At 38.4% G+C, this 15,320-nt stretch overlaps 1 protein-coding gene across 2 annotated transcripts; it reads right to left on the bottom strand.

Moving 5' to 3' along the window:
• Nucleotides 1–406: 406 nt before the first annotated feature.
• On the bottom strand, nt 407–14,682 carry LOC101484956 (protein shisa-4). 2 transcript variants are annotated; one of them, XM_004547739.6, is made up of 5 exons: nt 14,332–14,682; nt 13,532–13,658; nt 12,831–12,991; nt 4,685–4,876; nt 407–1,990 (listed from the first exon to the last, which is right to left on the bottom strand). In XM_004547739.6, exons 1-5 carry the CDS (start codon nt 14,396–14,398, stop codon nt 1,836–1,838), a joined length of 702 nt encoding a protein of 233 aa, XP_004547796.3. In that variant the 5' UTR covers nt 14,399–14,682; the 3' UTR covers nt 407–1,835. The 2 variants fall into 2 exon arrangements, with proteins under 2 accessions (XP_004547796.3, XP_004547795.3); XM_004547738.3 differs by having other exon boundaries at nt 12,831–12,994.
• Nucleotides 14,683–15,320: the final 638 nt, after the last annotated feature.

A 15,320-nucleotide genomic window follows, 5' to 3' on the forward strand; every position in this document is an offset into this window, starting at 1 on the left:
CTAGTTAGCAATTAGCCTATAGCCTATCGTTCAGCATCGCCTCACTCAAAACGCGCGATGGGTGCTTCGACTTACGAAAATGTTCGACTCACGAAAGACCCTCGGGAACGAATTAATTTCGTAAGTCGGGGTTCCACTGTATATTCAAGCATCACCAATAGAAAAAAAAAATCCTCAAAACCAGAAAAATACACAGGAAATATCGACAAGAAAAAGGGAGACAGCGAGAGAGCGAGAGAGAAACACTTTCCATTACCGTTTTTTTCTCTTAGAGATGCAGTGGGAGAAATGTGTGTAGTTCATGCACACATTAACATCCTAATTCATCTGCTATCATTCATGTACTGCATTATGAATAAACACACTGCAGTATGACCATCATTAATAATATTCAAGAACCAAAAACTGAGGAAAAAAGAAAACATACACTTTAATGAACATCACAATAAAGTATTTTTTCTCCACAAAATTGAAATATGACTAACCAAAAATATATAAAAAAACAAATAAACAGTATTCCTACATACACAGTTTAGACAAAAGGAAAGCATACTACAAAGTGTTTTTGGATTAAAATACTTCTTACATCAATGGTCTAAACTACAAACATGTGACCTTGCATCCCTTTCATTAACTGGCAGATGGTGTCTACAGAGAAGCGACACTGAAATGTAAGAGTCTAAACAAAGAAAGATGATGAGATTTTCACAGAACATCAAAATGTAAACTGGCACACGAGTTTGTGACTGTACTGCTGGGTCAGCAGATGCACAAGAAAAAGGTCACATCTGTAAATGATGTTCAAGTAACTTCAGTCAACAGAAAGCGGAAGTGATGGCTCTTTTTCCATAACAACAGTGAAACAACACACGAACAAACCCTCACTCGTACGGGGCACTTTAAACAATAACAACAAAAAAAAGAAATATTCGTGTTCTAATAACATTTAACAGGTTCGATGGCAGCATTTAAAAAAAACTGCACGCTGCAAAACATCAAGGCTCATTTGAGTGAAGCTGTTATTAAGATAGCCGAGTAAATGTGACAACATTTTGTGACTCAAATGGATCAATAAATAGAATAAAATGAGATAAAATGCTTTAAAATATTTTTCTTTTAAGTTCCATGCATGCTTTTTGTAGGCACAAGTCTTTCTCATATTTAACACGCGTCAATCAAGTTGATGTTTAGTTCACTGAACATAAAAGACTCCTTTGGTAAACCTCGCAGTGCATTTTGGCTCAGTCCTGTTTTTAACAAAGCTGGGACTTTATGTAAAACTGAATCATTACTGGAACATCGCTAAAAGATTTAGAGAGTGTTTTAGAACAGGAAACGGAACACTCGGGAAAAGACAGAGTCAGCAAATTAACAATTCAAACTTCTCAATGTAAAACTAGTCAATTAAATCATCAAAGAAAGTCATATTTGCAGGAAATCACAATAGTTGTCTAAAGGCACTGCATTTTCCATAATAGAATTTAAATAGTGAGATAAGCCGGAAAAATTGCTTTACACAAAAGCACAAAGGAAAAAAAAAAATCAATATCTGTTATCACTTAGCACAGTTCTGTAGAGGAAATCATAACATGGACTCAGTAACACTATCCAAGTTTAAAAGAGGGGAGACCACCAAGCTTGATATGAGCATGAAGTTACATGACACAGGTCACTGCCATATATCAGTGAAAACAACATTAAGGCTAAACTAATATATATGTATTCCTGAAATGATAAATATTGCACTTTGTTCCCATGTAACGTGACTTACATGCGAGTACAGGGAAAAAGGCTCAAAGCACTTCCTGGGGCTGTACTGATGTCCACGATCCAGCCTAGTGTGGTGATGAAGCAAAACCTGGATTATATGCAGGCTGAGCAAGAAAGTCTGGAGTTGCAGGTGGAGCACTGGGCTTCGGCTGGGGGCATGCTGGCTGCCGGGGCATGAACGCAGCCTGGCCATAAGGCATCGGAGGATAGGCAGGACTGACTGGAAAGTGAAAAAAGAGCTTACATGAGACTGAACATGCAGACAGCACTAAAAAAGTAACCACAGCTGAAGTTCTGTAGCATAAGAAGAAATATTATATTAAAAAAAGTCTCTGGCAGTAATGGATGTGTTTATTTGTGTTTATTTACTGTGTATATTTTTTTCTGTATATATATATTGTATATTTTGATGACGCAGATTCATCACCTTTACTTTAGCCAGTCGCAGTATTTTACACAACATGACTCACAGAAACAAGCTTCTGCCTCAGAGGCTAAATGAACTTCTGTAGAAATATTTTGTACATTGAAGCTCCTTCCCCCCCCCCCCCCCCCCCGAGTCAGGAGCTTCAAATTAATTAGGGCTGCCACGATTACGTTGACTATCAAAATCGTCGACGACTGATTTAATAGTCGACGCGTCGTTTGAAGCTTTGTAAGATCCCAAAAGACGCAGGAATAAGTAGCAGGATTTAAGAGTGTAATAACGGACTGAAACAGAAGATGGCAGCACTGCATCTACAAGGATGCCAGCTGCCGTTAAACCCCGAAGAAGAAGAAGAAGCTGTGTCCCAGAATTCATAGCGCGGCCCAGCTTAGTTTCCAACAATGGCGGCAGCTAGTTAGTTTTAATATTACTCTTATTATTATTTCTGGGTCACAAAATAAACGTTTAGCATATTTTCAGGCGAGAATGTAGCTGTGTAAACCTCAAATATCGGCTCAGTTTATCAGGACACCACATATTTTCAAAAGCGTCTGTTACCCACTAGCTCGATAGCTAGCCGGGGTTACAGGCTCACTAGAGCCGTGAGAACACCGGACTCCCGGCAGATCGTTTTCAAACCCACTGCCATCTTTCGCTACTCAGGTTAAACATATACAAGTCACTTAGATAACTTCAAAATGTTATTGTTTGGCTTTTTTTTTTAGTATTTTATTTGTTCCTGAGTAAATCGGTTTGGCTGAGCTTAAAGTTTCTCAGCCAAAAAGTTTTTACACAGCTGAATAAACATTAAGAAGACAACTGATTATCAGAAGTGTGAGATGCTCGAGAATATACTCCGGTGTCCTGTTATATTTTAGATAGCAAGGAGTTTATTAAACTTCACCGAAACAATCTGCAAATTTCATTAAAATTTAATAAACTATCATCTTGTCTTTATTTTTAGTTAGCACAGACCTTAAACACTTAAAGCTGTAAGCTAATGATAGTTATATAAGAGCAGATCAGATGCTGCTGGTGCAATAAGCTGTGCGTCCAATGGATGATGATCTGATTAGTCGACTAATCGCAAAAATAATCTGTGACTAGTCGACTATCAAAATAATCGTTTGTGGCAGCCCTACTATTAATATTTCCACAGATGCGCAGTTTTGGGTTTCAAAGCCTACCTTTCACCTGGTTCTGCAAACAAATATATTCTCTCTAGTTAAATACGGGCCTCTTTTCCAGGAAGCATTTACAAAAAACCAAGTTTAAAAATAAACTGAGTTGATTCACTTTGAGATAACTCTGAGTTTCCTGTTTCAGAACAGCTGATCAGATTTAGTTCAATCAACCTTGAGTATATTCACCCAGAGTTAAGCATCTGCATTAGTAAAGAAAGAAAGCCATGATCAATGGAGTTGTGGCATCACGATTCACCATGGCAACAGGTAAATAAAGAGCATGAGAAATATGAAGACCACTCAGTGCTGAGCAGGATATTGATCGTCCCTCTTTCATCATCACTTTTAATGTCTGCTGGAAAGCTGGAATCCAAATGTTGCATTTGATTTTTAAATCAATCTTTTCTAATTATTCAGCTGTAACCTGACAGGGACAAAATGTAGGAACCAGGAACTGATGATAAAAATCTACAGAAACTCATTAGACACAGTTTACTGATGGATCTGTGATATTAGTTACCCAGACAGCAACAGACTCCACCTTCAGGTCAGTTTATTAAATGAAAACCTGCCTTCACAGCAGGTTATGACCATTTTGTTGTTTGAATAATTATTCTCTAAACATTTCTTTCTTTTTTCTTTTCCTTTTTTGTGTTTCTGCCATTACTGGATAGAAATGCATAATGAGATTCTCAGAAAAAATGTTCCCCAGTTTAATCTGTTATAATCTGATTTCAGTCTTCACTGATAGATAATGGCTCTTACAGCCATAGCACTATCACATTGAACTGAAAAAAGCAAGGCAGCTTTCTGAGTCTTCAATGAATGTAAAATCACATCAGTAGAGACAAACATGTTATAAGAAAAGTCTTAGCTTTTGCAAGGAAACTGGCTGACAGTCTGAAAACATTACTGGCCAAGTTATAGACTATATAGATTTTATTCTGAGCTGATCATAAAACAGTGATGTAATTGCTGTCATCACTTATTCATGGCTGTCAAAGCTCTCACGTTAATTACACAAAATACCAAAACATCCCATAGCGTTTTAGTTTCTGTAAAAATGTACACTTCCACACTGTGAACGCTGACAGCGACTTTATGAATAAGAAAATGACTCAGTGTGTCACACAAGTGGTTCAGGTCCAGCAGGACGGGAGGAGTCAGAGAGAAGCTCAGGGTCTGTTCCCAGTAACTAACAGAAAACAGGAGTTTCTCTCAGCTCGCAGTTAACAAACTCAGACTTGTTAGCTAAACCTGCTTCCTGGAATAGAGCTCAAGGCAAATCATAAACCACACTCACTGGCTTCCTGATAAGATGGCGGTGGTCCAACTGTGAATGACTGTCCATGGTAGGGCGGTGTGAGGATGGGCTGAGCTGGGTAGCCAGGCTGGGGTAGATGGTGGGGCATTTCCTGGTAGGATTCAGGGGGCCCAGGTGCTGCCGTTGGATGCTGAGGAGTGTTGCTGACCATTGTGACCTGGGTAGTGGCCTCTATCACAGGTGTAAGCAAATAAGTAACAAAAAGTTAGAAATGGAGAAACATGCTACATATTATCCAAAACACCTTTAATGTGTATTGTCATTTATAGGTAATATTCTAATAAAGATTCAAAAATAAATTTTTAAGGAAGGAGAAGAGCAAATGGTGCACTTTGAGTTAAGATACATAATTTATCATCCTCTCCTTAAGGTCTGCATCAAGGAAACTAAACATGATGTCGTTTGCTTATTGAATATACACAGATTTACACTTTTGAAGTTTACAGAGACTCAAAGAAACTCTTTGAGAGATTTTTATCATCGTCAGAGTGTACACTGATCTCTGCGTAAGTACAGTGAAAATGAAAAGGCACTGCTTAGAACAGGAAAAAAGAAAACTTGTGGAAAACAAGGTGTCTTTAAACAGTGGGTGTCATCACAACCACTTCCTGTAAATGACGTGGGGTTGTCATGGAAACAATGAGTCACACAGGGTGGAGCTCTGACATTCCTGGATTTGATCCCATCATGCAGCGGCTTAAGCCAAAGATGCCACATTGTGTTCCTCACTTTATTGTAGCCTCTCTGCCAGAAGGACTTCCCCTAACGGCAAAACATTTACGAGCTGACCAAACTGACAGGAAGTCGGAAATGTAAAAATGGTTGACTGTAAATACTGACAACAGTCAGCTAAAGTACCAGTTTGCAAAATAGAAATGTGTTTATTTGACACGACAAACTGTTGGTTGAACATAATTTAATCATGTCACGCATTTCCATGTAATTACATTACGTTATGTACAGTAACCCATTCTTTATCATGTCACATGAACACATTTACACAAAACTAACAAGTAGTAATGATTTAAAAACATAAACACTATATGTACAAGTTAAATGAACACATGGGATCTAACCAGCACTAAGGGGGTTAAATTAAGATTAAGACATTGTCTATTTATAAAAGTCTAGAGACTCAGAGTTAAACATTCATGTGTGAGGACAATTATGCATTTATGAGTCAAACATTAGCGATGAATAAACTTTGGAGGCCACCGAACATGCTGATACGCTCTGAACCTGAGAAGTAGATGGACCTGTGATTGTAGGTTGCACATACATCTGAGCTGTTTTTCAGCTGTTTTTGACTAACATGTTTAAAACAACAGCCTATTAATAGGGCTGGTCACAACCAAGCAACAAGAAATCCTCACAGCAACCTAAGTGTTTACTGCTCAGAGGTAGATCTGCAGATTCTTTGCACCGATCACATTTCATGTACATCGTAAAAACAACACTAGAAACTACAGGCAAGCACAGGCAAGGCACAGCCTGCTTATTTAAATAAAAAAGAAATTTTGTCCCAAGTAGAAGGGACCAAAAAAAGCAAATTCAGCAATCATTTGATGGGCAGGGGTGGAGATTAGGAATGTAGAATTATTTGAATGACATTGAAAATGCATGCTTCTCCAACAGATCGCAAAGCAAATTGAGCACTCCAAAATCCCAGCGCTACACCTTACGCCTGTGCGCCAATCACAGCTGTTCACTGCATCGTAGCCCGGAGGAGTAACACTACATCAAAGACAGGCAACAGACGGTCAAAACAAAAATCAAATGTCTGGAGCAGCAGAAAGCGAGCTTGCTTCCAAAAGCAGGTCTGCTGTTTTGGATTTAGAACAATCATGTTAACCAAGAAGAAATCATCTGCGAAGAGTGCTGTAGATTTGTGTCAGGACCACAAAGCAGCACAGCGAACTTATTCAACCACCTGAAAACACACCTGCAAGGTGAAGTAAAAAAAATGCAATTGTTGCTAAGGTTAATCACCCAACATCAACTCAGATGTACATAAAAGCGAACCTGTACAGCTCTTCGTGGTATCGCTAGAGCTCACAAAGAAGCACAATCTCATTTGGCCAAGGTAAGTAATTAAGGCTTTAGGTAATATAGCACATTTAAAAACAGAAAGTTTGCCCATAATAGCCTATAATGAAAAAAGAAGAGGGCCAAGGATTAAGCCCTGGGGCACCTCACAAGAAAATGGGGCTGAGGTGGACTTTTTCAACATTAACACTGAAAGTTCTGCGACTCTAATATGAATGAAGCCAATTCAGTGCAGCACCTTTGATGCCAACCAGGTGTTCCACATGGGAGATAAGAATATTGTGGTCAACAGTATCAAACGCTGCAGTAAGATCTAAAAGCACGAGGATGACCGAAATTCCACAATCAGTAGCTAAAAAGAAAAACACGTAAAAGTGCTGTTTCAGTGGAGTGTAGCTGTTTAAAACCATCATACCGTTAGTATCTATATTCAGATGGATAAAAACTATTTTTTCCAATAACTTTGAGAAGAATGGAACTTTTGAAATGAGGGGTCAGCGCCAGGTTTTTGTTAATAAAGGGTTTACAATTGCATGTTTAAAACCATCAGGAACCACACTGGAAGTAATACTGCTATTTATAATAGCAAGGACTGAGTTCCAATAGAAGGGAAAACGTCTTTAAAGAGCCATGCAGGAATAAAACATCCATGGGAATAGGGCTGCTCAATTAATCGAATTTTAATCACGATTACGATCTGGGCTTTCAACGATCATTAAAAATGACTGAGCCGATTATTAGCCCCTCCCTCATTTATCCGCGACACCTTAAAGGCCGGTCCGTGAAAATATTGTCGGGCATAAACCGGTCCGTGGCGCAAAAAAGGTTGGGGACCGCTGATTAAGAGGACCCGAGGGAAGCTCGGAAAGCTAAGCAGAAGTTATTTGGAGAGGAGAGAGTGACTGCTGTTGGTTGAAAAGAGAGGTAAAAAAACTTCAGTGGTGTTGCACACTATTTTATATTATTTTTTAAAGTCATTGTTAACCCTTTAAAGCAGCGGTCAGAGCAGCACGCTTCGTGTTGTGTAACTATTTTTAAATCCCTGTAGAACCTGAACCGTGTAAGCTAGCGCAATAATTTGTTTTGCATATGAAACCAGAGGAGTTGTACTTACATCTGATGCCATCAGCTTGTCCTCGGTCACGGTTTCGTTCCACATAAAGCTTTGCAAAAATTGCATAAAAAGCGCTTGCAGGAACAAAAACATAATATTCCAGAAACACGCTTTGCCGATCCATCAGCTGTTCGTAACACTTCCCACAGTGAAATGATGCACATGCTGTTTTCTTTGCAAATTTGCATCATAGGATTGTTTTTTGTTTTTCCTGCAGTATATAAAAACTGTATCGCCAAAATAAAACTATGAAGACACTCAAAATAAATTTCCTGTTGTTGTAAACTATTTTTTGCAACTTTATTGTATTTAAAGTTTTGAGGGATAAACCTCTTAAATTTCTCCAAGTAGAAATATATGTAAACAAAACAAAAGCGATTTTCAATTTTTTTTGTAGTTTATTGCACTTTTTTGCAATTTATGTAATTACTATGGACTTAATGCATACATATTATTAAAATATGGGCTATAACAGTTGTATTGATGTATAGCAACTTGAAATGCTCCCACAAATGGCACTACAGCATGTAAAAAAAATAATATAAGCTCTGGTGGACTTGGTTCTATAGTACCCGTTGCCTACTGGTGGTGGTCAGAGGGCCCGGTGGCGCCAGTGTCAGGCAGCCTCGCCTCTGTCAGTGCGCCCCAGGGTGGCTGTGGCTACAATGTAGCTGCCATCACCAGTGTGTGAATGTGTGTGTGAATGGGTGGATGACTGGATATGTAAAGCGCTTTGGGGTCCTTAGGGACTAGTAAAGCGCTATATAAATACAGGCCATTTACCATTTACCATTTAGGTCTTAAAGGGTTAAATAAATATCGTCAAATAATCGTGATCTCAATTTCAGTGAAAATAATCGTGATTATCATTTTTGCCATAATCGAGAAGCCCTACATGGGAATAACCTTTCCAAAGTGCCAATGCGGGCACTATATGCAAAGCATCCAAGGGGAAAGAGATTAAGCTCTAAGATCGGTTGAGTACTTTGCTATGAGTTTCCATCACGCAGATGCCAAGAATGGAGTGAAAGAATTTATATTTTACTTTTAGGAAATGAATAAATATCTTATTTGTCTGCAATTAAGTTTTATTTAAGAAGAATATAGCACAATGGGGAAAGCAGGGCTGTGTTGATGTAATTTTGCATTAAGTTTTTGTACAATTTTCTTTAAACTGACGTAATTTTTTTGCTCAAAGAGAGGCACTGAATTTAAATGAATGATGAGTAACAGCTTTATTACAGCACACATATTTGCAAAGTAGCAGGATCACAGCATGACATGCACATGAAATCTGTGTTATGTGATGTCTCTAAATTTATTATGAATATTTTAAGGCCTAATTTAGTTTATATTGACTAATCGTGATAATAGTAATCCTAAGATTGGGCAAAATGATAAGGATTAGCATTTTGGCTATAATTGTGCAGCCTTAGGGGTTTTGCAATTTCATTACTGTCAAGAATTGACAAAGTGATGAAAACACAAGGCTTCCTTGCACAGTACATGGTATTCAAATTCCTACTGAAAATAACAACTGTAAAAAAACAAACAAAATTCCCGTTCATTATTAAAATCTATAAAATCTTAGTCTGCATTTTATCCAGCATTACATAATCCTTATTGCTATTAGCATTATTGCTACTATTATTGCTCCTCGTAAATATCGGCTGACTGGGGATAATAGAATCATTACAGCTAGAGCTGGGCGATATGAGATTTTTTCATATCACGATATGTTTTTTTCATTTCAGGCGATAACGATATCTATCACGATATAAGCCAAATAACTATATTTGTAAGATTTAAATGTGCCGTTGCTCACAAGTAAAATGTGAAATAATCAGCAGCTTGTTTTTATTTAAATATTTATTTCCCATAATAAGTTCAACAGGGTAGATGTACTTAAGGAACATGAGACTTTTTCAGATAAATAAAGGCAAATATTGCAAACTACACAAAAGGCAGCCGCTAAAGCGTTTAAGTTTCAAAATAGAACAAACGAAACAGACTAAATTGTCAATTCCACTTAGAAACAAAATATTAATTCTAAAAATAAATCTTAGTTTGTGTTACAGAAGAACAGACAAAACTGACTAACTTTTGTCAATATCAAATAAACTGAGAACTAAAAGGAAATTCTCAATCTCTCCTTGTTGTATAGCTGAGCTTTTCAAACAGTTTTAACAGTTACTTTAGTCTGACAAAAGCCGAATGATGAATTAGCGCTTCCAGTCAGAGACTGAGGCTACGTCCACACGTACACGGGTATTTTTGAAAACGGAGATTTTCCGTTTTCGTTTTAAAAAATAATCCCGTCCACACATAAAGGCAGAAATGAAGGAAAACGCTGCTATGAACATGCCAAAGCAGCAGGTGGCGCTAGATTCCTAACCGTGCAGAAATGTTGGCCAATCAGAAGTCTAGAAGCCTCGGTGGGAAAAAGTAAACAAAGCTGCGGCATAGAAGCAGAACCGAGTCGTATGTTTGGAGGGACAGTAACTGTGTGTATATGTAAGCATTTAAACACTGCAGAGTAGAATTAACAGTATTGTAGAAATTCATTTCACCGAAACAATAACGTGGCGCACAGTGTGACGCATGCACCAGTTTATTGTATTTCCAGACTTGCTTTCGGCACAATTTACAGTGCACGCTACTCTGTTTTTTGTCAGACTTGAAATAGCCGAAATACCTTCACACTACGGAACTTCTTTGGCTCTTCCGTTCGACAATCTCTCCGGCATTGGAACCATCATCTGTTTTCTCTTCGGTCACGCTCGGTTGATTTTTCCAGTCGGCACACTCATTTCCTCCATTACGCGCTGGCTCCATTACCCGCTGGCTGCTTCCCAAACAAACACACGTGCGGCTTGGCACTTGTGCTGTACATAACAAGTCACGCGACGTGACGCTGCGGCTGTGATTGGTTCGGCTCTGCGCTACTTAATTTGGATCGGCTGACCTTTTTTTTTTTTTTTTTTTTTTTTAAGAGGACAAGAGCGGCGAGGTCTATCGCGATAGCTTAATTTCTCTATCGAGTAAAAGTTATATCGCGATACATATCGTTATCGTTCTATCGCCCAGCTCTAATTACAGCTATGCTGTGTCTAACAGGTTTGAAATATTGACAATGATTCTCTGGCTACAGAGACAATACTCAGTAGGATCAGTTAACTGCTGGCTCTGATCTTTTCATGTCATTTGAGAAAAAAACAAAAAACAAAATAAAGATGCTAGAGTTCAAAGCCCCACACAGCTGTTTCTGAGCGCCTTAAAGTTGGTATTTGAAAAATTGATACGGCTGAGCTCAAGGAATTTAAAGCACTCAGAGTAAGCAGAAGCAAAAATCAAGTAAAGACATGACCCCAAAAATCACACCAGCATCAAACTTAGGCACAAACTCTAAACACCAATTATCGCTGATGACGTGTTGACTCATTGCCCTGTGGCATATACGCTCACCAAGAACACCAATGGAAGGCAAAAGAATAGAATAGAATAGAATTCAACTTTATTGTCATTGCACATGCACAGGTACAGGGCAACGAAATGCAGTTGCATCCATCCAGAAGTGCTTTAGTGATATAGATATATTACAATATATATTAGCAATAATATAGATATGTGAGTATATTACAGAAATGGGTCTATTATGGTATGTTATAATGTACACGGTATGAAGTATGTTGTGAATATTCTATAACTATAAGTATGTACAGGCTGTAGTGAGTAACCTAATCCTAATCAAACACCAATGAGGAGCTGAAAAGTTTACAAAGCCTCCAATACTGCAGTGATTCTGAAACATTAGGTCAGGGGAGGCTCTGTATCTCAGTTGTTTTGTTTCTTGTCAGACCAAACTGCTGAGGTAATAAAAGTCATGTGGTAGGTGAGCCAACAGTCTACAAACGAGGCCCTCATGGTCTCAGACAAATGCTCCAACTCACCAGTCAATCACTGCAATGTATGAGAAATCACCCAAATGTCAGACTCACACTAATACTGTAGGTCCTTGTTCACATGAAGTGTTCCAAGTACTTCATTCATTTGACTGAGCCGGGCACTTTAGGTTTTTGCATATTGCATCACACAGGCAGGAGGTGAAATCCAGCATCACTAATCTTTTTCAGTGTTTGACATGTTTTGTCCTGCAAGGCTCCGACTTACTGTGAATATGGCTCTATTCAGAGGAACTCAGCCGTCTTTTCTAGTTGACTAACAGGTTTGTTCTAGAAGACGGATACGTTTCACAGGTTTCAGCAGCTGAGTTACTGAAGACTAGAATGAGAAGTTTTGCCGACAGGAAGCAGAGATTTGTTTAAATAATCATTGACTCGTCAACTAATCGAAGGAATTAAGATTAGTCGAGTATGAAAATAATCGTTAGTTGCAGCCCTACCAGTGAGTAAAGATAATCACATTATTGTCTTTGTGGACTTTTTCATCTCTGATAAAAGACATCGAGAAGAAAAAAAAAAAAAGAAAGTCAACAGCTACTGATGAACGTTTAATTCGCATTTTCATAGGGTTTTATCTTTTAGCCACTATAGAAACAAATGAGGTGCCTTAAACTCCGTCATGCCACAGTGCCTACTCTTAAGTTTAAGGCATCAATGCATGAAAATTGTGTTTTGAGAGCTTGAAATATTCTGTAAATGCCAAAAGGCACAAAACAACAGCCTTCAGATCTATATCTAAAGCCTTGACTATACTTTGTGTCCGCTGAGGTTTGAGTAAAGTAAAATCCGTCATCAGAGAAAGCGTGTGAGAATCTGTTCATGTATCTGTAACTGCCAATATTTTTTGACTGCAATAACTTTACATTACAATGCACCAACTGTAGTAAATGTAAAGGTGCCTTCCAGAAGTTTCACACGAATGACGAAAGTTGTCTTTGCTCACAACAGAGTACAGTCAAAAAAGCATCACCCAAATTAAAGTACTAGTTCTAGTAATACTTACCACGTTTGTTGCACAGCTTGTACAGGCAGCAGCTGGGGCAGACGCAGCAGCAGAAGATGAGGAATACAAAGGGGATGATGCTCATGCCAACAATGAGAATGAGTAATGTTTTGTTGTTGAAAGCAGTTAACTGATCCTGAAAATTTTTTTCAGGATCTTTGCTGCTGAAAAAGAAGCAAAGTAGGGATTATGCCCAAAACAAAATAGGAAAAAAACAAAAATAAAACAAAGTATTACAGCTAGGCTACGGTCTGTTTACTGTCGATTTTCAAAACTTCCAACTATGCAACAACTCCTCATGCTATAGTTGTGTCTGCTACGTTTTTTGCAACACTGACTGAAAAACAGGTGTAGGTGTGTTATCTTCCAACAACCAGCACACAGCATGCAAAAGCCCTTTTTCTACCCAGATACCCTGTCAGTCCTCCAGCGAGTAAGCAAAGCAGCACACTGATGAATGTTATGTGAATGAAGGCCTTCGTTTCAGTCTAGTGCACTTTGGCTTTATGCTGATGGCCGTGCGCAGGAAGACATTGTGTCCTGTTTTTTAACAGCTTAAATGTGGCCTTAAACACATTTATACTGGGAGAAAAGAGAGACTTAAAAAGAAATCACTTTCTAAAATAGGAAATTGTTCATTTTACACAAACTAGCTAAATGCAGGTTTTTTTGTGGATTGCAGATTGAAAATGAAAACATACCACTCTTCTTCATCAAAGCGTTTTGACGGATCTAAACAACAATATCTGCTGTTGCAGTCCCCACAGCAAAAGCCTCTATGGCATTCCTGGGCTTCCTTACCACTGTAGGCCAGGCAGTCGTCCCCTGCTGTAACAGAGCAGACCGAGAAAATCAGAGAGGGGCAGCAAAAGTTAGCTCATTTCAGGTCAATCAATTAGTTATTAAAATTAACTTTTCAGCACTGCAACATTTTGACTTTTAGGGAATTGGTGATTCACTGTCACTGTAGCTCTTGAAAGTGTACTACGCTGTACAGAGGTGATGTTTTCACACACTTATCTATGCTCAGCCCTGAGTTTGAAACCCTGCTGCTTCCACTTGGTGGTCACTCTGAAGGATGTAGTTTGTACTGCTGCTAAATGATCGTTCACGCGTTTCTTGTTAATTAGCGGGCAGCTCGAGTGACCAGAATATAGTGGATAAAAACTATAACCTAAAACATGTGAAAATAGCCACTGACACTGACTGATTGTATATTATTTTTAAATGACTTTCATTTCTTTTTTTATGGGTCTGTAACAAACTAATCCTACAGTGTTATTAAAAGGTTTAAAACACAAGCTGTAACTTAAAAAAAACAAAAAACATGTCTTGATGAGTTTTATGGCCTGTCATAAAAATGAAAAGTTTTCGGATAATTAGACGCTACGTCACTGACTTCGCCCTAAACGTGGTCTGAAGTAACATCACAGACTGCTTGATGGTCAGCGGCTACAAGAAAACACAGCGGCCGTTTAAGGATGAACATAATTAAACTTACCGGATACACAAGGGGACAGGATCACAAACAGAGCCAACACGGCAGCAGAACACAGGCCTGACGCCATGTCCGTGTGTAAAACTTTCCCGGATTCACTCACGGACCCGGGAATCTTCCCCGACAGTTACTCTGCTCCGCACGGACTGCTGCACAGATCGTCTATACACGAAGCCGCCTCACTCAGGTCGTGTTCCAGCCCACTGACACACTTATTCCACGGACTGTGCAGAATCACGGGTCTGTAAACACATCATTACACACGGTTACGAGCTGCGAACAAAAAGTCTTTTAAGAAATTGTTAACAGAAATGTTTAAAGAGACGAGGCTGCAGACACGAGCGGAAGTTATTCTTCCCTCTTGTCGTCTTTTTCCGGTGAGTTATTGAGCAGATGAAAAAAATACTTTTTCCCTCTTTTTTTACAATTTATACTAATGTAAAAATTATTGCGTATTTTATTTATTCGGGTATCCGAATAGTAATATTACCCAGTGCTAACTAGCTTGAATACCAGTGAATTATTTTACACTATCTTATTACTATGCATTTTAAAAAGTAGTTTACAGACTTGTAATTCGCAATATTTCAGAAATATTGTACATTTAACTCTTTGCTGTTTCTGACAAACCACCACAGTGAAATGCATTTTTACCTAACAGTTAAATCATAAGACATTACATTTTGGACAAGCTGTTTTTAAAATTTAATATTTTGCCTGTAGTTGTATTTTTATAGTACAGTGTAAATGTTTTGAGCCACTTGTCATTTCATTATGTTGGGGAAATGGGTGTAGTGATGTTTTTGGAAAAAGTGCTTACACATGTGCAAGTATACAGTATATAAGGCAAAAATAATGTCTGTATAATTCTAATTATTCTTCAGTACAGCCTAAAATAAGGCAGCTTTCATGTAAAGCTCTGCAGGCTTTTTGAAGGACATTCAAAGCTTTTATTTGCATGTTGGTGCTTTTTGTTCTGTTCTCAGTCAAGA

This window comes from Maylandia zebra, linkage group LG5 (assembly GCF_041146795.1).
Source record: "Maylandia zebra isolate NMK-2024a linkage group LG5, Mzebra_GT3a, whole genome shotgun sequence".
NCBI classification, from domain to species: domain Eukaryota; kingdom Metazoa; phylum Chordata; class Actinopteri; order Cichliformes; family Cichlidae; genus Maylandia; species Maylandia zebra.

Coding starts and splice junctions, on each gene's coding strand:
- LOC101484956 (XM_004547738.3), bottom strand. CDS start 14,398: ATGGCGTCAGGCCTGTGTTCTGCTGCCGTGTTGGCTCTGTTTGTGATC. Junction 12,995..13,531: donor CGCTTTGATGAAGAAGAGTG/GTATGTTTTCAT, acceptor CTTCTTTTTCAG/CAGCAAAGATCCTGAAAAAA. Junction 4,877..12,830: donor CAAGCTGTGCAACAAACGTG/GTAAGTATTACT, acceptor CACCTGTGATAG/AGGCCACTACCCAGGTCACA.